This window comes from Coregonus clupeaformis, chromosome 35 (genome assembly GCF_020615455.1).
Source record: "Coregonus clupeaformis isolate EN_2021a chromosome 35, ASM2061545v1, whole genome shotgun sequence".
Taxonomy (NCBI): domain Eukaryota; kingdom Metazoa; phylum Chordata; class Actinopteri; order Salmoniformes; family Salmonidae; genus Coregonus; species Coregonus clupeaformis.
In genome coordinates, this window is record NC_059226.1 from 39,651,252 (window position 1) to 39,676,745 (window position 25,494).

The following is a 25,494-nucleotide window of genomic DNA, read 5'->3' on the forward strand; positions in this document are numbered from 1 at the left end:
AGACAGAGAGAGGGGGGAGAGAGAGAGAGAGGGGGAGCAAGAGGGTGGAGACAGAGAGAGAGAGAGGGTGGGAGGAGAGAGAGAGAGAGGGTGGGAGGGGAGAGAGAGGTGGAGACAGAGAGCGAGGGTGGGGGTGGGGGGAGAGAGAGAATGGGGAGATAGAGAGAGAGAGAGGGGGAGTGAGAGGGGGGGGAGAAGGGGGAGACAGAGAGAGAGGGGGGGGAGAGAGAGAGAGACAGAGAGGGGAGCGAGAGAGAGAGGGGGAGAGCGAGAGAGAGAGAGAGGGGGGGTGAGTGAGAAAGCGTGTCCCTGTATCCCCTGATGTCCTGCTAAACCATGAGGGATCAGTAAGAACAACAAATGCCTCTCACTCCTCTAAATGCTCCCCAAAATCTGATGCATGGTCAGATCTCATCTGCTGATAGTCCCGGTACTACCCGTGACCCACACACACACACACACACACACACACACACACACACACACACACACACACACACACACACGGTGGTGCATAATGCTGTCTGGGTTAATGGGCTGGTTAACTGGGACAGTAGCGAGTGCTGAACCCTGTTGACATTTTAAACTAGAGTCCAGAACAATGGTTCTGCCTGTCTGTCTGCCTGTCTTCCTGTCTGTCTGCCTGTCTTCCTGTCTGTCTGCCTGTCTGTCTGCCTGTCTTCCTGTCTGTCCGTCTGTCTTTTCCGAGCAGACTGCACTCTCAGCTCTTTACTCTCTATCACAGGTTCTGGGTCAGGGGTCAGGGTCAGGCTGATAAATTACACATTGTGCTTTTAACATTTGGACATTCAAATCTCCTCTCTGGTTCCATTGCTTGCTATACTGTTTAAGGCTGCTCCCCCCAGAATCCTGGCATCATCATGAGAAAACAGTCTATCGTTTTAGAGGTCTTTGGAATCTATCCTCTCAAAAAAAAGGAATGAACTCAAACCCACCATGAGGGTCCTGACTGTGACTTTGTCCCTATTCCCCATGTAGGGCACTACTTTTGACCAGGTCCCTGTGGGCCGTTATGTCTCCGACAAGGCTTTGTCCCTATTCCCCATGTAGGGCACTACTTTTGACCAGGTCCCTGTGGGCCGTTCTGTCTCCTACAAGGCTTTGTCCCTATTCCCCATGTAGGGCACTACTTTTGACCAGGTCCCTGTGGGCCGTTCTGGCTCCAACAAGGCTTTCTTGTGGTCCTCTGTAGCTCAGCTGGTAGAGCACGGCGCTTGTAACGCCAAGGTAGTGGGTTCGATCCCCGGGACCACCCATACACAAAAAATGTATGCACGCATGACTGTAAGTCGCTTTGGATAAAAGCGTCTGCTAAATGGCATATTATTATTATTATTATTATTGTCCAAGGCTTACTTACAGTGCATTCGGGAAAGTATTCAGACCCCTTCACGTTTTCCTCATTTTGTTACGTTACAGCCTTATTCCAAAATGGATACAATTATTTTTTCCCTAATCAATCTACGCACAATACCCCATAACGACAAAGCAGTTTTTATAAATTTTTGCTAATTTATAAAAAATAAAAAACTGAAATACCTTACTTACATAAGTATTCAGACCCTTTGCTATGAGACTCGAAATTGAACTCGGTTGCATCCTGTTTCCATTGATCATCCTTGAGATGTTTCTACAACTTGATTGGTGTCCACCTGTTGTAAATTCAATTGATTGGACATGATTTGGAAAGGCACACACCTGTCTATATAAGGTCCCACAGTTGACAGTGCATGTCAGAGCAAAAACCAAGCCATGAGGTGGAAGGAAATGTACGTAGAGCTCCGAAACAGGATTGTGTTGAGGCACAGATCTGGGGAAGGGTACCAAAAAATTTCTGCAGCATTGAAGGTCCCCAAGAGAGAAAGATGAACGGAGCAAAGTACAGAGAGATCCTTGATGAAAACCTGCTCGAGAGCGCTCAGGACCTCAGACTTGTGCGAAGGTTCACCTTCTAACAGGACAATGACCCTAAGCACACAGCCAAGACAACTTAGGAGTGGCTTCGGGACAAGTCTCTGAATGTCCTTGAGTGGCCCAGCCAGAGCCCGGACTTGAACCTGATCGAACATCTCTGGAGAGACCTGAAAATAACTGTGCAGAGACGCTCCCGATCTAAAATGACAGAGCTTGAGAGGATCTGCAGAGAAGAATGGGAGAAACTCCCCAAATACATTTACATTTACATTTTAAATACAGGTGTGCCAAGCTTGTAGCGTCATACCCAAGAAGACTCGAGGCTGTAATTGCTGCCAAAGGTGCTTCAAGATTTCTACAAAACTTGTTTTTGCTTTGTCATTATGGGGTATTGTGTGTAGATTAATGAGTAAAACAACTATTTAATCCATTTTAGAATAAGGCTGTAATGTAACAAAATGTGAAAAGAGTGAAGGGGTCTGAATACTTTCCGAATGCACTGTATTTACTTATATAGTGAATAGGGTGCCATTTTGGAGGCAGTCTACATCAGTCCAGACCATCCATTTACAGATATTCTCTTCTCCTCTCCTTTCTTTTTTATTTATTTATTTAACCTTTATTTAACCAGGTAAGCCAGTTGAGAACAAGTTCTCATTTAGAACTGCGACCTGGCCAAGATAAAGCAAAGCAGTGCGATAAAAACAACAACACAGAGTTACATATGGGGTAAAACAAAACATAAAGTCAAAAATACCACAGAAAATATATATACAGTGTGTGCGAATGTAGTAAGTTATGGAGGTAAGGCAATAAATGGGCCATAGTGCAAAATAGTTTCAATTTCGTATTAACACTTGAATGAAAGATGTGCAAAAGATGATGTGCAGATAGAGATACTGGGGTGCAAATGAGCAAAATAAATAACAATATGGGGATGAGGTAGTTGGGTGGGCTAATTTCAAAATGGCTGTGTACAGGTTCCAGTCAGGTAGAGGGGTGGTCATCTACCCAGACATCTCATTAACACTCTTCTCCACTCCTCAGGTTCCAGTCAGGTAGAGGGGTGGTCATCTACCCAGACATCGGGGACAAGCTGGACATCATCTGCCCCAAGGCTGAGCCGGGACGAGACTATGAGTTCTATAAGCTGTACCTGGTCAGGAGGGAGCAGGCGGAGGGGTGCAGCACAGTCATGGACCCCAATGTACTGGTCAACTGTAACAAGCCAGAGAAGGACATCAAGTTCACCATCAAATTCCAGGAGTTTAGTCCCAACTATATGGGTCTGGAGTTTAAGAAGAATATTAATTACTACATCACATGTGAGTACTGAATAAAGCTTTATAAAGTTTTATAACGTCTTATAACAGTTTATATCATCACACATGAGTACTGAATAAAGCTTTATAGTATGCAGTTTTATGTGTTCTTGAAACCACTGACCTCAGAGCCCACACTGACGATGAGCTAACAGCTGAAACATTTGTTCCACTCTTGTTGACCCTAAATGAATGAAAGAGTGCTGACCCTCCACAATGCATCCAATAGGTTCTGTTTCATCACGCTTGATAAGGTTTGATTAAGCCGGGTGAGTGGGCCCTGGAAGTGGTTTTGTGTGTCCTAACCTATTCATTTGTCCCTGGTGGTGGTGTATAGTAAAGTCAATCTGTTATTTAAAGACACAGTTTAGTTTGTCTGAGCTGATAACTGACTAATCATAGAGAGGAGAGGACAGTCAACATGAGCCAAGAGCAGGAGACTGGTCCAACTCAAGATGTCATAAAAATAAAAATCACTCCCCGCCCCAAAGTTACAAATATTTTCACATGACCCTCCCCTTGTACAGTACTGTAAACCAAAATTGCACACCCTCCCCCCTCATAAAATTCCCTCAAAGAATGATTACCAACACAAATAACAATAACTGTAGCAACCCTGTGTTTATAAAGTTTATAAACGTGGATATTGACACTTTTCCCAGTCAGAGGAATGAAGCTACCTCACAGAGAGTTACACACAATAGGGAACTTTATTTCCAGTGGATAAGATGGATATGGTTTTCTGTCCACACACTCCATCACTCTTGTCCACTTGGAGAGAGACTTTGGAGGCTCTGACCTGAGCAGGCAGAAGGACTGCCAAGTGTCCTGCCCCCTAGCAACCTCCTTACCAACCCATCGGTTTCCTGGTAGCAGAGGTCACTGGGAGTTTGGGGAGATGGTTTCTGATCCCCTAGTCTCTCTGGCACCATCAGGGGATGGGTGGAGTGAGCTGCATGAAGTTATACAACTCACAGGCAGGGGAATCCTTAACAGGTAGCCTACTGGAGACATTTGAAGTAGCCTAATCAGATTAAAACATTGTGACTGGTTGTTTATGCCACACATACAAGGTAATACATTTTAAAAGTTAAATGACAAATATTTAGGCTATATTGAAGCGTTATGTTCGAGGTTGAGGAATAGCCGCTCGGATCAGAAAAGAGGCAGAACGTGTGTTAAGCTCTCCTGAATAACTGGGCCTGCTGGGAGCGTAGGACCATGTGGACACACTATATAGGAGGACTTGGGAGAATGATGATCGGCAACAGACAGCGCATCAGTTTTAAAAGTAAAAATAAAGACAGACTGTCCTGTACTGGTCCTTGCTATCTGTCCAGAGTAGACCCACAACTGATCCAAATGGAATGAAACATTCAAATAATAGGGCTTTTGCGCCATTTATTCAAATGACATTTTCACTGCAGTTTACAGCTTAGAACTTTTTGAAAACTGCAATATTCATTTCATTGTGGTGTTGTAGACTAGTCTAGGTAGGATAATTGTATTGTCGGTTAGGCCATACAAATTGTATTAACTGTATAACGGATGTATTTTTTGGAAAAGTGAGGCAAGCCAGATTTTTTAAAAATAATCACAACCTTTGACCTTAGCGACCTCACCAAGAGATTTTAGCCTTTTGGTATTCCCACTTCTGACACCAATGTAGCAAACGGTAGTACAAGGAAGTGAAACCGGCTCACTAGCGTGAAAGGCAAACACTGTATGCACCGTGCCAATAGGGTTAACCCTCTTGGTAGGAATTGTATCAAGGCTCATATAGCGAGGATTGTGACAGTATAATGGTTTAGGAATTACAGTCACAGGGACCAGGGTTTGAATCCCAGTCAGAGTAACCCCCTAATCCACTAAATTGGTATCAGGTGTTGGAGAGTTTTAGTCACAGTACATTTTTGTTAGGCTAGCAGTGTTTCTGTCAGGTTTCTGTACTGCACATGTGATGGCAGCGTATGCAAAACAAATGTGCACCCGATTGATAAAAATCATCATGATATCATTCTGCCAGGTAGGCTTACTTTGCAGTCAACATTTAATTGGGAAGGTTTTGGGGGGAACGCATTGTAAATGACTGTTTCAGCATGCATCGCAGATTTTATAGAGCTGATAGGCTATATAGCTTACCTTTAGAAGTGTTTACTTCAGGCTGACTATTGAGTTGCAATGTCCCATAAATTGAATGTCCAAATCAACTAAAAGTATCTATAAAATGAAAAGGCTACAGCTAAATTGTTTCCTTTTATTGTTTGCGATTCACAAATTATTATTTTGATTCCCAACTACTACAACGACGAAGCACATCATTCAGTTAGTCAAAAATAATTGATAAAAAAAAGAAATTGGCCTCTCTGCTGCACCTGGTTCTCCGCTGCGCCTGCCTGTCCTCTCTCCCTGGCCTCTCCTCTCTCCCTGGCCTCTCCTCTCTCCCTGGCCTCTCCTCTGTCCCTGGCCTCTCCTCTCTCCCTGGCCTCTCCTCTGTCCCTGGCCTCTCCTCTCTCCCTGGCCTCTCCTCTGTCCCTGGCCTCTCCTCTCTCCCTGGCCTCTCCTCTGTCCCTAGCCTCTCCTCTCTCCCTGGCCTCTCCTCTCTCCCTGGCCTCTCCTCTCTCCCTGGCCTCTCCTTTGTCCCTGGCTCTCTTTCCTGGCCTCTCCTCTCTCCCTGGCTTCCTCTGTCCCTGGCCTCTCCTCTGTCCCTGGCCTCTCCTCTCTCCCTGGCCCCTCCTCTCTCCCTGGTCTCTCCTCTCTCCCTGGCCTCTCCTCTGTCCCTGGCCTCTCCTCTCTCCCTGGCCTCTCCTCTCTCCCTGGCCTCTCCTCTGTCCCTGGCCTCTCCTCTGTCCCTGGCCTCTCCTCTGCCCCTGGACTCTCCGCTGCCCATCAGATATTCCTCTATGTTCTTGTGGATTTATATTGGAAATTGGTGAAGATTTTTATGAATTTATTTGTGGTATGATTGCTAGTTAACCTATTGCAGATCTGGACAAACGATCCACCTACCACTACCAGGTGTGAAACAGGGAAGAGATTCAGGGGGTATGCTAATTTGGTATAGAGCAGACCTAACCCACTCTATTAAATTAGTCAAAACAGTGACATTTTACATCTGGCTAGAAATTCAAAAGGAAATTATCTCAACAGAGAAAAATGTCCTCATGTGTGCTACCTACAGTTTAAGGATTGGGTTTTACTCTGACATGCACTGTCAACTGTGGGACCTTATATAGACAGGTGTGTGCCTTTCCAAATCATGTCCAATCAATTGAATATACCACAGGTGGATTCCAATCAAGTTGTAGAAATATCCCAAGGATGATCAATGGAAACAGGATGCACCTGAGCTCAATTTCAGGTCTCATAGCAAAGGGTCTGAATACTTATGTACAGTTGAAGGCGGAAGTTTACATACACTTAGGTTGGAGTCATTAAAACTCGTTTTTCAACCACTCCACAAATTCCAGAAAATGATGTCATGGCTTTAGAAGCTTCTGATAGGCTAATTGACATAATTTGAGTCAATTGGAGGTGTACCTGTGGATGTATTTCAAGGCCTACCTTCAAACTCAGTGCCTCTTTGCTTGACATCATGGGAAAATCAAAAGAAATCAGCCAAAACCTCAGAAAAGAAATGTAGACCTCCACAAGTCTGGTTCATCCTTGGGAGCAATTTCCAAACGCCTGAAGGTACCACATTCATCTGTACAAACAATAGTACGCAAGTGTAAACACCATGGGACCACGCAGCCATCATACCGCTCAGGAAGGAGACGCGTTCTGTCTCCTAGAAATGAACGTACTTTGGTGCGAAAAGTGCAAATCAATCCCAGAACAGCAAAGGACCTTGTGAAGATGCTGGAGGAAACAGGTACAAAAGTATTTATATCCACAGTAAAACGAGTCCTATATCGACATAACCTGAAAGGCCGCTCAGCAAGGAAGAAGCCATTGCTCCAAAACCGCCATAAAAAAGCCAGACTATGGTTTGCAACTGCACATGGGTACAAAGATCATACTTTTTGGAGAAATGTCCTCTGGTCTGATTAAACAAAAATAGAACTGTTTGACCATAATGACCATCGTTATGTTTGGAGGAAAAAGGGGGTGCTTGCAAGCCGAAGAACACCATCCCAGCCGTGAAGCACAGGGGTGGCAGCATCATGCTGTGTGGGTGCTTTGCTGCAGGAGGGACGGGTGCACTTCACAAAATAGATGGCATCATGAGGAAGGAAAATTATGTGGATATATTGAAGCAACGTCTCAAGACATCAGTCAGGAAGTTAAAGCTTGGTCGCAAATGGGTCTTCCAAATGGACAATGACCCCAAGCATACTTCCAAAGTTGTGGCAACAAAGTCAATTGGAGTGGCCATCACAAAGCCCTGACCTCAATCCTATAGAACATTTGTGGGCAGAACTGAAAATGTGTGTGTGAACAAGGAGGCCTACAAACCTGACTCAGTTACACCAGCTCTGTCAGGAGGAATGGGCCAAAATTCACCCAATTTATTGTGGGAAGCTTGTGGAAGGCTACCCAAAACGTTTGACCCAAGTTAAACAATTTAAAAGCAATGCTACCAAATACTAATTGAGTGTATGTAAACTTCTGACCCACTGGGAATGTGGTGAAAGAAATAAAGCTGAAATAAATCATTCTCTCTACTATTATTCTAACATTTCACATTCTTAAAATAAAGTGGTGATGCTAACTGACCTAAAACAGGGAATCTTTACTAGGATTAAATGTCAAGAATTGTGAAAAACTGAGTTTAAATGTATTTGGCTAAGGTGTATGTAAACCTCAGACTTCAACTGTATATCCCCCCAATAGAATCCCCATACTTTAACAATGACAGCTTCTCCATCCTAGAGGGGGAGATCAACCATTTCCAGGCCCAGGGACATGTACTAGTCTGTGGCGATCTAAATGCCAGAACTGGACAAGAACCTGACACTCTCAGCACACAGGGGGACAAACACCTACCTGGAGGTGACAGTATTCCCTCCCCAATATGCCCCCCTAGACACAACTATGACAAAACAACCAACAAAAATGGGTCACAACTCCTGCAGCTCTGTTGCACGCTGGGTCTGTACATAGTCAATGGTAGGCTTCTAGGAGACTCCTATGGTAGGTACACCTACAGCTCATCCCTTGGCAGTAGTACTGTAGATTACTTCACTGACCTCCACCCAGAGTCTCTCAGAGCGTTCACAGTCAGCCAACTGACACCCCTATCAGATCACAGCAAGATCACAGTCTACTTGAACAGAGCAATACTCAATCATGAGCCATCAAATCCAAAGGAACTGCACAATATTAAGAAATGCTATAGATGGAAGGAAAGTGGTGTAGAAACCTACCAAAAAACTATTAGGAAACAACAAATTCAATCCTTTTCTAGACAACTTCCTGGACAAAACATTTCACTGTAATAGTGAAGGTGTAAACTTGGCAGTAGAAAGCCTAAACAGTATATTTGACCCCTCAGCTTCCCTATCAAAAAAAGACAAAAAAGAAGGAACAGCACGTCAGAAATCAGCTCAATGTAATTGAAGAATCCATAGAATCTTACCACTTCTGGGAAGATTGGAACACACTAAACAAACAACAACACGAAGAGTTATCTATCCAATCTTTTTGGCTCTATAACAACGAACAAAACGCAAAAACATATACATGATCAATTACAAATCTTAGAATCAGCTATTAAAGACTACCAGAACCCACTGTATTATCCAATTACATTGAATGAACTACAGGACAAAATACAAACCCTCCAACCCAAAAGGCCTATGGTGTTGATGGTATCCTAAATTAAATGATAAAATATACAGACCACAAATTCCAATTGGCTATACTTAAAGTCTTTAACATCATCCTCAGCTCTGGCATCTTCCCCCATATTTGGATATGCGTCAACAGCAACCTTGGGGAAATCCTCTGCATTATCATTAACAGCAGACTCGTACATTTCCTCAGTGAAAACAATGTACTAACAAATGTCAAATTGGCCATTTATCAAATTACCGTACGACAGACCACGTATTCACCCTGTACACCCTAATTGACAAACAAACAAAACAAAGGCAAAGTCTTCCCATGCTTTGTTGATTTCAAAAAAACTTTTGACTCAATTTGGCATGAGGGTCTGCTATACAAATTGATGGAAAGCTGTGTTGGGGGAAAAACATACAACATTATAAAATTAATGTACACAAACAACAAGTGTGCAGTTAAAATTGGCAAAAAACACACAGGGCCGTGGGGTGAGACAGGGATGCAGTTTAAGCCCCACCCTCTTCAACATATATATCAACGAATTGGCGAGGGCACTAGAACAGTCTGCAGCACCCGGCCTCACCCTACTAGAATCTGAAGTCAAATGTCTACTGTTTGCTGATGATCTGGTGCTTCTGTCCCCAACCAAGGAGGGCCTACAGCAGCACCTAGATCTTTTGCACAGATTCTGTCAGACCTAGGCCCTGACAGTGAATCTCAGTAAGAAATAAATAATGGTGTTCCAAAAAAGGTCCAGTCGCCAGGACCACAAATGCAAATTCCATCTAGACACCTAGAGCAAACAAAAAACGATACCTACCTCGGCCTAAACATCAGCACCACAGGTAACTTCCACAAAGCCGTGAACGATCTGAGAGACAAGGCAAGAAGGGCCTTCTACGCCATCAAAAGGAATATAAAATTCGACATCCCAATTAGGATACGGCTAAAAATACTTAGATCAATTATTGCCCTTTATGGTTGTGAGGTCTGGGGTCCGCTCACCAACTAAGAATTCACAAAATGGGACAACACCAAATACGCATGCAGAGCAGAATTAGGCCGATACCCGCTAATGATCAAAATCCAGAAAATATCCGTTAAATTCTACAACCACCTAAAAATAAGCGATTCCCAAACCTTCCATAACAAAGCCATCACCTACAGCTGGTCTTGGGGCGCTGTTCACAAACACAAACAGACCCCACAGAGCCCCAGGACAGAAACACAATTAGACCCAACCAAATCATGAGAAAACAAAAAGATAATTACATGACAGATTGGAACGAATTTACCAAAACAACAGAGCAAACTAGAATGCTATTTGGTCCTAAACAGAGAGTACACAGTGGCAGAATACCTGACCACTGTGACTGACCCAAACTTAAGGAAAGCTTTTACTATGTACAGACTCAGTGAGTATAGCCTTGCTATTGAGAAAGGCCGCCATTGGCAGACCAGGCTCTCAAGAGAAGACAGGCTATGTGCACACTGCCCACAAAAGGAGGTGGAAACTGAGCTGCACTTCCTAACCTGGTCCTCTGTAGCTCAGCTGGTAGAGCACGGCGCTTGTAACGCCAGGGTAGTGGGTTCGATCCCCGGGACCACCCATACACAAAAATGTATGCACGCATGACTGTAAGTCGCTTTGGATAAAAGCATCTGCTAAATGGCATCCATCCATCTAACCTCTTGCCAAATGTATGAACATATTTCCCTCACATTACACAGACCCAAATATTGCTGCTGTGTGCCATCACAGCAGCAAGATTTGTGACCTGTTGCCACAAAAAAAGGGCAACCAGTGAAGAACAAACACCATTGTAAATTCAACCCATATTTATGTTTATTTATTTTCCCATTTGTACTTTAACTATTTGCACATCGTTACAACACTGTATATAGACATAATATAACATTTGAAATGTCTCTATTCCTCTGAAACTTTTGTGAGTGATTGTTCATTTCACTTTGGTTTATTATCTATTTCACTTGCTTTGGCAATGTAAACATATGTTTCCCGTGCCAATAAAGCCCTTTGAATTGAAATGAATTGAATTGAGAGAGAGAGAGAGGCAGGAAAGGCCACTTTCATTGTCATATTCACGGTGAGTGTATAGTAACCATTGGTTACAATAGAACCGTCTCGCAGATGAATCTCGTATTAATGTATTCATCTCAATTAATCTGGTCCCTGCATCTCTTAACACACACTCTGATCCCCGTGACGCACACACACATGCACACACACACAAACACAACCACTCGTCCTGTCTCAGCTATGAATTCATCTTATGTTATTAAAAGTAGTACTTTATCCTGCATGTGTACCCTCTTTCCCTCCATCCTCTCCTCTCTATCTTCTGTATTCTATCTCCTCCATCCTCATCTTGTTATACCCCTCTCTCTCTCTCCCTACCCCTTCTCTCCCTCCCCCTTCTCTCCCTCCATCCTCCTCTTCCCCTCCCTCACGCTATGAGTACAGTGGGGAATGAGTTTGTGTATTCTCTCTCTCTCTCTCTCTCTCTCTCTCTCTCTCTCTCTCTCAATTCAATACAATTTAAGGGCTTTATTGGCATGGGAAACATATGTTAACATTGCCAAAGCAAGTGAAGTAGATTGTAACGCTCTCTCTCTCTCTCTCTCTCTCTCTCTCTCTCTTCACTCTCTCTCTCTCTCTCTCTCTCTCTCTCTCTCTCTCTCTCTCTCAGTATATGCGCGTGCCAGAGACTATTTCTGTATGGAAGTTAACAGTGTTAACTGAGAGCTTAGATCTCCTCCTCCCAGTGTAGCGCTGTGATCTCAGTCCAATAACTCTCTCTGTACTGTCCAACCATTACACACGTGCAGGTGTGCACAGAGAGAGAGAGAGAGTTAGAGAGAGAGTTAGAGAGAGAGAGAGAGAGAGAGAGAGAGAGAGAGAGAGAGAGAGAGAGAGAGAGAGAGAGAGAGAGAGAGAGAGAGAGAGAGAGAGAGAGAGAGAGAGAGAGAGAGAGAGAGAGAGAGAGAGAGAGAGAGAACCACATCATGAAAATTGAGTTCAGCTGATGAGTGGTTGATGAAACTGAGCTGATGAGTGGTTGATGAAACTGTGACCACTTGTTGTTGATTAAATCTCAGATGAACAAGGTAAAGAAAAACAAGGATGAATCAGACGACTGTGGTTGGCTGACCAACACATAAATAAACCTTATCAATAAATACATAACTATATAAATACTGTTATGATGACCAGAGCCAAAACCCCTTTCTGTGAATGCAGCTCAACTGCTAAATTTGCCCTTTCCAACACAACCACAGACCCAGCTGCTCTCTCACACAGACACACACACACTCTCTCCGCCCTTTGCTCCTCCCAGCTCATGTAATGGAAGGCGGTGTGTTGTATATTGGTTGATTTCATTCTTCAGAATCCACTGGGTTGAATGAGAGATATGTTCCGTCAGCACAGTCAAGGCTCAACGGATGCGTCCCAAATGGCACGCTAATACACTACATGATCAAAAGTATGTGGACACCTGCTCGTCGAACATCTCCTTCCAAAATCATGTCCATTAATATGGAGTTGGTGCCCCCTTTGCTGCTATAACATCCTCCACTCTTCTGGGAAGGCTTTCCACTAGATGTTGGAACATTGCTGCGGGGACTTACCACGTAAATCATACATCCTTACCAACAGATTGTTTCAAAGCAAGAAGGGCACAGTTTTGGAGATAAACAGCGCAGATCATCATTGGGCTAGCTAACGAGCAAGGACTAAGTTACTGCTAGCAACATATTACAAGAGGAAGAAACTGGTGGGATTTCAGTGTTGGCGACTCGAAGTTCATCGGGCTCTTGAGCAAACACGGACAGGCCAGGGGCTAGTGCTGACGGATTTCTCATTAGCCCCCCAGAGAATTTTGATTGTATGGAAATTCAAAACTGGCTTCAGGCTTAAACTTGAAAAATGAGGCATTTCAAGTTAATACACTGATTTACTCTATAGTTGATAAAGCCGAGGATATATTAAGTGCTTCACCGTTGACTGAGGAAGAAAAACTTAACTACAGTGCCGTTAAAGACCGTTTTGAAGCGCATTTCATATGGAGACACAACATTATACTTGAGGAGCTAGGTTTAATGTGCGCAAACAGGATCAGGGTGAAAACGCCGACCGCTTTATCACAGCTGTTCAAAAGCTAGCTGAACTTTGTCAGTTTGGTGCAGTCAGGGAAGAAGTGATCCGAGATCGGATTGTAGTGGGAATAAGAAATATCTCACTTTCTGAAAAGTTACAGTTGGATTCCCAGTTGACCTTGTCCAAAGCTGTAAACCAGGTTAGGCAGAGTTCGACAGTAAATACACAGCAGCGTCAGCTCTATGCAGACTGAAGAGAGGAAATACATGCGTTTTCATACCATGCAACAAAAAAAAACAGAGTGGAATGCAGAGACAGACGTGGAGAAAACAATCACAGACAGACTGGGACAGTAGCCAGTTCAAACTTAATACAGGAAAATGTCACAGGAGAGGACACTTTTCAGCGGCCTGTCGATCAAAGCAAATGCATGAGGAGGGGCAGCTACAGCAGGGAAAACAATGCTGGCTGGCACTCAGACATTACACTCAATGGAGAGGTTGTGCCATTTAAACTAGACACAGGTGAAGCAGTGACAGCAATCCCCACTAGGCTGTATAGATACAGTAGAGATGGCCCTTTGCTCCCTACAAACAAAAAATAGTACGGGTCCAGTAATAAGATATTACCAGTTGTAGGGCAGTCGGTGAGTAAAGTGCCATTCAGCCTGTCTTCGTCATTGACTCTCTGGCCAGACCGTTGCTGGGGCTGCCAGCAATTGAAGCATTGCAACTCATTGAGAGAGTGAGCGAACAGGAGGACCCAGGGGAGGTTTTCAAAAATACATTCTAGGAAGGCTAGAAGGTGACTACAAAATCCGCCTGAAGGAGGATGCACTCCCCTATGCCCTTACCACCCCCCGCCATGTCCCTTTATTGGCCAAAGTAAAGGAAGAGTTGGGGAGGATAAAATACATTGGGTCTGTGTCTAAAATAGAGACTCCCACTGACTGGTGTGCAGGGATGGTGGTGGTCCCAAAACCAATTGGGACATAAGGATCTGTGTGGACACGACTAACTTGAATGCAGAGAGAGACGCATCTCTGCAGAGAGAGACACATCTTACCATCAGTGGAACAGTCGCTGGCTCAGTTGGATGGCTCACAGGTCTTCACAAAGCTGGATGCCCGCTCAGGCTTCTGGCAGATACCCCTCTCACCAGAGAGTTGGGCGCTCACAACGTTTATAACACAGTTTGGCCGGTACTGTTTTAACGTTTTGCCATTTGGAATCACTTCCGGTCCTGAGCATTTCCAAAGACGCATGTCCCAGCTGTTGGATGGGCTGAGGGGCGTCATAGTCCACGCGGACGACGTGCTCGTGTGCGGACGGGACAGAGCAGAACATGCTGAAAGACTCCAGCAGACTGGCCTGACACTCAATTAAAAAATGCACCTTTGCATAGTCAGATGTCTTGTACTCGGGACACAAAATCAGTGCAGCTGGAATAGAGCGGGACCCGGAGAAGATCAGCGCCATCACAGACATGCCCCTCCCCCCAGAACGTGGCTGAAGTCAGGACCTTCTTAGGCATGGCCACATATGTGGGTAAGTTCCTCCCACAGTTTTCAGACACAACCGAACCCCTGAGAGACTTACTAGCCAAAGAGAATGACTGGTCATGGGGTTACATGCAACAGGCGGCGTTTGACAAAATCAAAGGAGACCTCACAGAGAGTGCTGGCGCAGTACCGTCCCCACGCTAAGACAAAGGTATCAGCAGATGCATCATCCTTTGGGCTAGGGGGGGTCCTCACACAGATGCAGGACAACATGGAGTGGCGTCCAATAGCATACATCTCACAGAGCTTATCCGACACAGAGCAAGGGTATGCACAAGTGGAAGAGGAGGCAATTGGCTATCACATGGGCTGGGCTTGTGAAAGGCTCAGCCAATACCTTATCGGCCTTCGGTGTACAGCAGAGACTGACCAAAACCACTGTTGGCTCTGGTAGGGTCAAAAGCACTGGACCACTTGCCTCCCAGAGTTCTGCACTTCCGCCTTAGACTGCTGAGGTTCACCTACGAGATGGTGTATGTGCCAGGGAAGGCACTGATCACAGCAGATGCACTCTCCAGGGTCCCAATTAAACGTCCATTAACAGAGGAGGGTGAGGTACAGGTGTCCATTACTGCAGTAAGAGACAGCCTACCTGCATCTCAGACCAAACTGCAGCAGATTGCAGAGGAGCAACAGCGAGACCCCATCTGCTGACAGATAGAACAGCGTTGTAAAAAAAGAGGAACTGCCTCAGTTGCTCAAGCCCTATTGGCTGCACCAAAGTGACTCACGCTGTAATGGAGACCTTCTCATGAAAGAACAACGGGTAGTTATCCCAGAGACTCTACAACTGGAAATGCTAGACAGAGTGCATGAGGTACACATGGGGATAATCAAATGCAGACTGATGGCACAACAGTCGATGTGGTGGCTTGATCTGTGTACTCAGATTGCCAAGCGGGTGGCCCAGTGTGAGGTGTGTGCAAGCGGCTGATGGCCTAACAGGAAGGCCTTCGCAGAGAGGGACAAGCGGCTGAAACAAACACAAACTGGACACGTTAATCGGAGACACCGTGCTACGGAGGCCAGAGCTGACAGAAGGTCAATGTGTGTGAATTACAAACTCAAAGACACCATCAACAGTGCTGAGGAAAGCAGATGCCCCACGCTCGTGTGTGGTGGACACAGGCCCCAGAGGAGGTACAGGGGAACAAAACACACCTCAGAGCTCTTCCAGATCTACCAGCCACACAGGCTGAGGAGGCCGCAGCCAACCCACAGAAAGAGAGGGAAAGAGAGAGAATGTTCACAGAGACACAAGCTCGCCCAAAAAGCATTCTCACAGAGCCACAAGCTCGCCCAAAAAAGGATGTGAAGCCACCAGAGTGGCTGAAAGACTATGTTACGAGAATAGAATACATACTGTAGCTAAGTTAACACATAGGAGTTAAGACTGTGCCATTTCATGCTTTCATACTGTTTCAGGATGTGAAGTAGCATGTTAAAGAGAATAATACTTGTTTCTGCATTGCATTTCAGTTATGCTTCAGTGGTTATGCATGTTTAATTCCTGTTCATCGGAGAGGGGAAGATGTAGTAGGATGTCCCTTGTGGGTATCCGTACCTATGTAGGACATGCGCAGACTAGGCTAGTAAACATGCTGAAGCTAGAACCTTGTTGTCGTGCCTCCTTATTTTAGATAATACTACAGATATCACGAAGAACTGCAAAAGAGTTGCTACTGCTCTCAACATTGCTGCCCTGAATTTGAAAGGCGCTATTGACAAAGATCAGTGGGAAAAAGTTGTGATGGACTACTTTCTGGAGGATGATTGTGCCATGCTGACGCTCTATGACTCTGAAAATGAATCAGACAATGAGGAAATGCCTGATTTAGGTCAAAACATTTTCATTGAATCAGACATTGTAGAGTCTTCTGATGACAGTGATGGGGAAGAAACGGCGATCAACAGTGTTGTTGTCACGGAAGAAGTTGACCGAGTTTTGAAATCAGTGGAATGCCCGGTGGAAGCAGAGAGATGATTGCAAATCCGGAGGGAGTCAAAAAGAGCACACAGATGGCTGTTGTATAAAACCCATGTCTCCGGATTACATCTTCAAACTAAGGGCAACCATGGCATCCATGACAGAGAGGGAGAAGCATTCATCCATGTATACAGGTAAGAGTCTAGCTACATTTTCAGATATTATACGTTTCTAATTTTGTCAGAAAGTTGTTTTCATTGCAAGTTATGCGTACTGTTAGTTAGCTAGCTAACGTTAGCTGGCTGGCTCACTAGCTAAAGTTACATGTATGATCTGTGTAGTAATATTATTAGTATCTCAGAAAGTCATTTGCATTGCTAGTTATAGCCTAATGTTAGCTAGCTAGCTATCATTGAACCTAGTTGGTTATCTATCTTTAGCTACTTGCAGATTCATGCATGGTGCATGGTAGTATGAGTTGGGATTATGGTTTATTGTTTAGCTAGCTAGCTAGCTAGCTAGCTAGCTAGCTACATGTCTAAACAAAAGACTCCACTATGCAAGGAACCATTTCACTGTACCGTTTACACCTTCTGTATCCTGTGCATGTGACAAATAAACTTTGATTTCATTTGATATAGTGTGTGTTTACCAGAGACGGTAATGTGAAGAACAACATGACCTGCACCAAAGTCAGATTATGATATAGGCCAAGGACTAGATAACGCTTTTTCTACTACTTTCTGCTCCAACTTTCACCACTTTTAGTCTTAATCTTTGGTTGTTTACTACACTACCTTATTCACTCTGTTTAGCACTTGGCCTCACATATGAGTCCTTAAAGAGATGGGTGGGGCTAAGGCTTAAAAGGGTGTGAACGATGTTGAATGGGTGTAGACAAAGAAGGGGCGGCAGGTAGCTTAGTGGTTAAGAGCGTTGTGCCAGTAACTGAAAGGTCGCTGGTTCTAATCCCCGAGCCGACTAGGTGAAAAATCTGTCGATGTGCCCTTGAGCAAGGCACTTAACCCTAATTGCTCCTGTAAGTCGCTCTGGATAAGAGCGTCTGCTAAATGACAAAACATTATAAACAAAACAACCTTTCCAGTAGGTGTAACAAAAAATTCAAGGGCCATTTTCTCAAACGTGGGGTTACAAGTTTATCAACTTTCAAAGCAGAATTACTTTCCCATTTTCCTCAACTGCAGTGTATGATATACCATTTTCTAGCACTGAGTCTCTACTTTTATCCAATGTAAAAAACACATTTTCAAATGTTGCTACGTAGGACCGAATCCAGGTGGTGGGTCACATATCGTCTTATATATTGATCAGGTCATAAAACCATGTTAGCTAGTGAGGGGGATAAATCGATAGCTACATATCAGGATATTATTTTTGACGATATATTGTATCATATCGTTTTGACAATATCACAATATTATTGTTGTGCTAGTTGGCTGTACCTGCACCAAAACTACAGTATTTTTCCTTCATAGCTTGTTAATCTTCTTTTAAAATAGGGAGCCAATTTGTTTTCAGCACTTTTACTTCCGTGACTGATCAAAAATAATTAATTTGATGATCAAAAATGATCAGAAATAATCAGTGGAACTTTTTGTCCAGGAAGTTGTCTAAAAGGGATTGAATTTGTTGTTGCCTAATTGTTTTTTGGTAGGTTTCGACACTATTTTCCTTCCATCTATAGCATTTCTTAATATTATTCAGTTCCTTTGGCTTTGATGCCTCATGATTGAGTATTGCTCTGTTCAAGTAGACTGTGATTTTGCTGTGGTCTGATAGGGGTGTCAGTGGGCTGACTGTGAACGCTCTACGAGACTCTGGGTTGAGGTCAGTGATAAAGTAGTCTACAGTACTACTGCCAAGAGATGAGCTATAGGTGTACCTACCGTAGGAGTCCCCTCGAAGCCTACCATTGACTATGTACATACCCAGGGAGAGAGCCGAGGATGTAGTCAGGGTGTGTGTGAGGATATAATCAGTACCATTCACTCTGAGGTCGGCTGTGATGTGCGGCTGGGGCTTTGGAGAACGACAGAAAGAGGAAAAATAGGATGTTTTCTCTCTCTCTCTGTCGCTCTCTCTGTCTCTCTCTCTCTGTATCTCTTTCTCTCTGTCTCTGTCCCTCTCTCTCTATCTCTCTCCCTCTATCTCTCTCCCTCACAGTTCAGGGGTTAGATCAGTGCTGCTTCCTGTGTAACTGACACAAGGGAGAGAGCTGAGGATGTAATCAGGGTGTGTGTGAGGATGTAATCAGGGTGTGTGTGAGGATGTAATCAGTACCATTCACTCTGAGGTCGGCTGTGATGTTTTCTTCTTCCTCTCCTGAGCTGGCAGTTCTATCACGTGTGGACCAGTACTCAATGCTCTGTTGACGTGTGTGTGTGAGCGTGTGTGTGTGAGCGTGCATGCATGCATGCATGCGTGTGTGTGGCTTCTACCTATATGTGTGTGTGTCTGTGTGTCGTGACTGGGGTCCCCTGGTAGCTGTAGTCAGCTTCATTTTCCTCCATTTTAGCAGGCTGGAGTGGCTCCCTTAGGGCTGCGACGTGCATGCTGGCTCCACACACACAGACACACACACAAAAACACAGAGAAAGAGACAGATGGGACAGATGGGCTGACATCAACTCTCCTTTAAAACGGTACAATGCTCTCTCTCTCTCTCTCTCTCTCTCTCTCTCTCTCTCACTCTCTCTCTCTCCCCGCTCTAGCTCTCTCTCTATCTCTCTCTCTCTCTCTCTCTCCCCCGCTCTATCTCTCTCTCTCTCTCACTCTCTCTCTCTCTCTCTCTCTCTCTCTCTCTCTCTCTCTCTCTCTCTCTCTCTCTCTCTCTCTCTATCTCTCTCTCTCTCTCTCTCTCTCCTCTCTCTCTCCGCTCTCTCTCTCTCTCTCTCTCTCTCTCTCTCTCTCTCTCTCTCTCTCTCTCTCTCTCTCTCTCTCTATCTCTCTCACTCTCTCTCTCCCCCGCTCTACCTTTCTCACTCTCTCTCTTTCTCACTCTCTCTCTTTCTCTCTCTCGTTTTTTCTCTCTCTCTGAAACTACCCTTTACAAATTAATAATGAGACAATATCTCGTAACAAACCCAAATTGTACAATTAGGCAGATAATATTAACATTATTATGAAGACAACAGAACAGAGACTCATTATTTCCACTGGAACAGTGAATCACTTTAGATCCATAGAAGGTACAAACAGATAGAATGGGTTTGTGTGTTTGTTGTCCTTTGGAGCGTTTTATTGTCAGCTATCTTCAGCTGTTGTCAGAGAGGAAGTCTGCAGTGTGTGTGTGTGTGTGTGTGTGTGTGTGTGTGTGTGTGTGTGTGTGTGTGTGTGTGTGTGACATCCTCATCTGTTGTCAGAGAGGCTGTCTGGAGGCCCTGCTGAAAAGGTCAGTGGAGACGACTGGTATAATCCACAGAGAAGGACACACTCACGCTGGAGAAAGAAACCAAAGCGGCACACACTCTGAGACACACACACATGAAAAAGTGTGTGTACACTCTAGTGTGTGAGCATGTGCGCGTGTGTGTTCATGTCTCTTTGACCAATGCAGGCCTATCTGTTAACCTTTATCCCTGAAAGGTGAAATGCTATTCTGTGTCCCCATTTCTCTTGTGGTTGTTTTCCTACATTACAAAATCACAACATCTAATAATGTGTATTATTATTATCCAGAGGTCAGTGACCTACAGTAGGGAGTCTGTCTGTATGATGGGAGCACAGAGAGAAGGTCAGAGGATGACGTGATGAAGGATCAACCTTTATGAAGAGAGGGAGAGCGAGAGAAAGTGTGTGTGCGTGTCAGGGAAGAGACCCGGCAGTCTGTTCCTGTTTGAGACAGATGACTAGCTACATTCCCCAAGGTCCCCATGTTTTTCTGCATCCTGACTGTGTGTGTGTGGGTGTGTGTCTGTACGTACAGTATATGTGTGGGTGTGTTTGTATTCCTCTGTGTGTGTGTATCTTTCTCCATGTGTGTCTTCTCTACCCTTTGTTGTATACATAAATATATAAATATAGGACCAAATGCACATCACAACAAAAGAGACATCACTACATAAAGAGAGACCTAAGACAACAACATAGCATGGCAGCAACACACAACAACACAGCAAGGTAGCAACCCAACATGAAAACAACATGGTAGCAACACAACATGGCAGCAGCACAACATGGTAGCAGCACAAGACATGGTACAAACATTATTGGGCACAGACAACAGCACAAAGGGTATGCTGAGCACTTGTTGGCTGCTTTTCCTTCACTCTACCGTCCGACTCATCCCAAACCATCTCAATTGGGTTGAGGTCGGGGGATTGTGGAGGCCAGGTCATCTGATGCAGCACTCCATCACTCTCCTTCTTGGTAAAATAGCACTTACACATCCTGGAGGTATGTTGGGTCATTGTCCTGTCAAAAAACAAATGATAGTCCCACTAAACCCAAACGAGATGGGATGGCGTATCGCTGCAGAATGCTGTGGTAGCCATGCTGGTTAAGTGTGCCTTGAATTCTAAATAAATCACAGACAGTGTCACCAGCAAAGCACCCCCACACCATAACACCTCCTGCTCCATGCTTTACGGTGGGAAATACACATGCGGAGATCATCCGTTCACCCACACCGCGTCGCACAAAGACACGGCGGTTTGAACCAAACATCTCAAATTTGGACTCCAGACCAAAGGACAAATTTCTACCGGTCTAATGTCCATTGCTCGTGTTTCTTGGCCGAAGCAGGTCTCTTCTTCTTATTGGTGTCCTTTTGTAGTTGTTTCTTTGCAGCAATTCGACCATGAAGGCCTGATTGACACAGTCCCCTCTGAACAGTTGATGTTGTGATGTGTCTGTGACTTGAACTCTGTGAAGTATTTATTTGGGCTGCAATTTCTGAGGCTGGTAACTCTAATGAACTTATCCTCTGCAGCAGAGGTAACTCTGGGTCTTCCTTTCCTGTGGCGGTCCTCATGAGAGCCAGTTTGATCATAGCACTTAATGATTTCTGCGACTGCACTTGAAGAAACTTTAAAAGTTCTTGAAATGTTCCGTATTGACTGACTTTCATGTCTTAAAGTAATGATGGACTGTCGTTTCTCATTGCTTATTTGAGCTGTTCTTGCCATTATATGGACTTGGTCTTTTACCAAATAGGGCTATCTTCTGTATACCCCCCTACCTTGTCACACTATAACTGATTGGCTCAAACGCATTAAAAAGGAAAGAAATTCCACAAATTAACTTTTAAGAAGGCATACCTGTTAATTGAAATGCTTTCCAGGTGACTACTTCATGAAGCTGATTGAGAGAATGCCAAGAGTGTGCAAAGCTGTCATCAAGGCAAAGGGTGGCTATTTGAAAAATATCACATCTAAAATATATTTTGATTTGTTTAACACTTTTATGGTTACTACATGATTCCATATGTGTTATTTCATAGTTTTGATGTCTTCACTATTATTCTACAATGTAAAAATAAAGAAAAACCCTTGAATGAGTAGGTGTGTCCAAACTTTTGACTGGTAGTGTATATACAGTGCATTCGGAAAGTATTCACACACCTTCACTTTTTCCACATTTTGTTACGTTACAGTCTTATTCTAAAATTGATTAAATTGTTTTTCCCCCTCATCAGTCTACACACAATACCCCATAACGACAAAGCTAAAACAGGTTTTTAGATTTTTTTGCAAATGTATTAAAAATAAAAAACGGAAAGATTACATTTACATAAGTATACAGACCCTTTACTCAGTACTTTGTTGAGGCATCTTTGGCAGCGATTACAGCCTCGAGTCTTCTTGGGTATGATGCTACAAGCTTGGCACACCTGTATTTGGGGAGTTTCTCCCATTCTTCTCTGCAGATCCTCTCAAGCTCTGTCAGGTTGGATGAGGAGCGTAGCTGCACAGCTATTTTCAGGTCTCTCCAGAGATGTTCGATTGGGTTCAAGTCCGGGCTCTGGCTGGGCCACTCAAAGACATTCAGAGACTTGTCCCGAAGCCACTCCTAAGTTGTCTTGGCTGTGTGCTTAGGGTCATTGTCCTGTTGGAAGGTGAACCTTCGCCCCAGTCTGAGGCCCTGAGCACTCTGGAGCAGGTTTTCATCAATGATCTCTATGTACTTTGCTCCGTTCATTTTTCCCTCGATCCTTACTAGTCTCCCAGTCCCTGCCGCTTAAAAACATTCCCACAGCATGATGCTGCCACCACCATGCTTCACCGTAGGGATGGTATTGGCCAGGTGTTCAGCGGTGCCTGGTTTCCTCCAGACATGACGCTTTGCATTCAGGCCAAAGAGTTCAATGTTGGTTTCATCAGACCAGGGAATCTTGTTTCTCATGGTCTGAGAGTCCTTTAGGTGCCTTTTGGCAAACTTCAAGAGGGCTGTCATGTGCCTTTTACTGAGGAGTGGCTTCCATCTGGCCACTCTACCATAAAGGCGTGATTGGTGGAGTGTTGCAGAGATGGTTGTCCTTCTGGAAGGTTCTCCCATCTACACAGAGGAACTCTGGAGCTCTGTCAGAGTGACAATCCCTGACCAAGGCCCTTCTCCCCTGATTGCTCAGTTTGGCCAGGCGGCCAACTCTAGGAAGAGTGTTGGTGGTTCCAAACTTCTTCCATTTAAGAATGATGGAGGCCACCTTGTTCTTGAGGACATTCAATGCTGCAGAAATGTTTTGGTCCCCTTCTTCAGATCTGTGCCTCGACACAATCCTGTCCCGGAGCTCTACGGACAATTCCTTCGACCTCATGGCTTGAGTTTTACTCTGACATGCACTGTCAACTGTGGGACCTTATATAGACAGGTGTGTGCCTTTCCAAATCATGTCCAATCAATTGAATTTACCACAGGTGGATTCCAATCAAGTTGTAGAAATATCCCAAGGATGATCAATGGAAACAGGATGCATCTGAGCTCAATTTCAGGTCTCAAAGCAAAGGGTCTGAATACTTATGTACAGTTGAAGTCGGAAGTTTACATACACTTAGGTTGGAGTCATTAAACCTAGTTTTTCAACCACTCCACAAATGTCTTGTTAACAAACTATAGTTTTGGCAAGTCGGTTAGGACATCTACTTTGTGCATGATACAAGTAATTTTTCCAACAATTGTTTACAGACAGATTATTTCACTTATAATTCACTGTATCACAATTCCAGTGGGTCAAAAGTTGACATACACTAAGTTCACTGTGCCTTTAAACAGCTTGGAAAATTCCAGAAAATTATGTCATTTTAGTCAATTGGAGGTGTACCTGTGGATGTATTTCAAGGTCTACCTTCAAACTCAGTGCCTCTTTACTTGACATCATGGGAAAATGAAAAGACCTCCACAAGTCTGGTTCATCCTTGGGAGCAATTTCCAAATGCCTGAAGGTACCACGTTCATCTGTACAAACAATCGTACGCAAGTATAAACACCATGGGACCACGCAGCCGTCATACCACTCAGGAAGGAGATACGTTCTGTCTCCTAGAGATTAACATACTTTGGTGCGAAAAGTGCAAATCAATCCCAGAACAACGGCAAAGGACCTTGTGAAGATGCTGGAGGAAACAGGTACAAAAGTATTTATATCCACAGTAAAACGAGTCCTATATCGACATAACCTGAAAGGCCGCTCAGCAAGGAAGAAGCCACTGCTCCAAAACCGCCATAAAAAAGCTAGACTACGGTTTGCAACTGCACATGGGGACAAAGATCGTACTTTTTTGAGAAATATACTCTGGTCTGATGAAACAAATATAGAACTGTTTGGCCATAATGATCATCGTTATGTTTGGAGGAAAAAGGGGGACGCTTGCAAGCCGAAGAACACCATCCCAACCGTGAAGAACGGGGGTGGCAGCATCATGATGTGGGTGTGCTTCGCTGCAGGAGGGACCGGTGTACTTCACAAAATAGATGGCATCATGAGGAAGAAAAATGATGTGGATATATTGAAGCAACATCTCAAGACATCAGTCAGGAAGTTAAAGCTTGGTCGCAAATGGGTCTTCCAAATGGACAATGACCCCAAGCGCACTTCCAAAGTTGTGGCAAAATGGCTTAAGGACAACAAAGTCAAGGTATTGGAGTGGTCATCACAAAGCCCTGACCTCAACCCTATAGAACATTTGTGGGCAGAACTGAAAAAGCGTGTGCGAGCAAGGAGGCCTACAAACCTGACTCAGTTACACCAGCTCTGTCAGGAGGAATGGGCCAAAATTCACCCAACTTATTGTGGGAAGCTTGTGGAAGGCTACCCGAAACATTTGACTCAAGTTAAACAATTTAAAGGCAATGGTACCAAATACTAATTGAGTGTATGTCAACTTCTGACCCACTGGGAATGTGATGAAAGAAATAAAAGCTGAAATAAATCATTCTCTCTACTATTATTCTGACATTTCACATTCTTAAAATAAAGTGGTGATCCTAGCTGACCTAAAACAGGGAATTTTTACTAGGATTAAATGTCCGCAATTGTGAAAAACTGAGTTTAAATGTATTTGGCTAAGGTATATATAAACTTCCGACTTCAACTGTAAATATGGTATTTATGTTAAAAAATATATATATATATATGTGCAAAAATGTGTAATTAAAACGGATGAAAGGCTCTATAGAAGATAGCACCGACAGACATGTAGGACCTACTCAGATACCACTAGGCTAGTAGACTGGTAGGACCTACCCAGATGGCGCTGACAGACATGGCAGCTCTGCTACTAGCTCCTAACCAACTTTGCAGTATTTTGTTTTTTGTGTGTTATCTCTTACATTATTAGCCCAGAACGTTTTTTGTGTTATTACATACAGCCGGAAATAACTTTTG

At 44.1% G+C, this 25,494-nt stretch overlaps 1 protein-coding gene across 1 annotated transcript in view; it reads left to right on the plus strand.

Moving 5' to 3' along the window:
• The window catches only part of LOC121539580 (ephrin-B1), a 96,296-nt gene that overhangs the window by 49,735 nt on the left and 21,067 nt on the right, over nucleotides 1–25,494 (plus strand). The window contains exon 2 of the mRNA XM_041848188.2: nucleotides 2,983–3,260. Within this exon, the coding sequence (XP_041704122.2) occupies nucleotides 2,983–3,260 (278 nt within the window). The remainder of the gene's footprint in view (nucleotides 1–2,982; nucleotides 3,261–25,494) is intronic.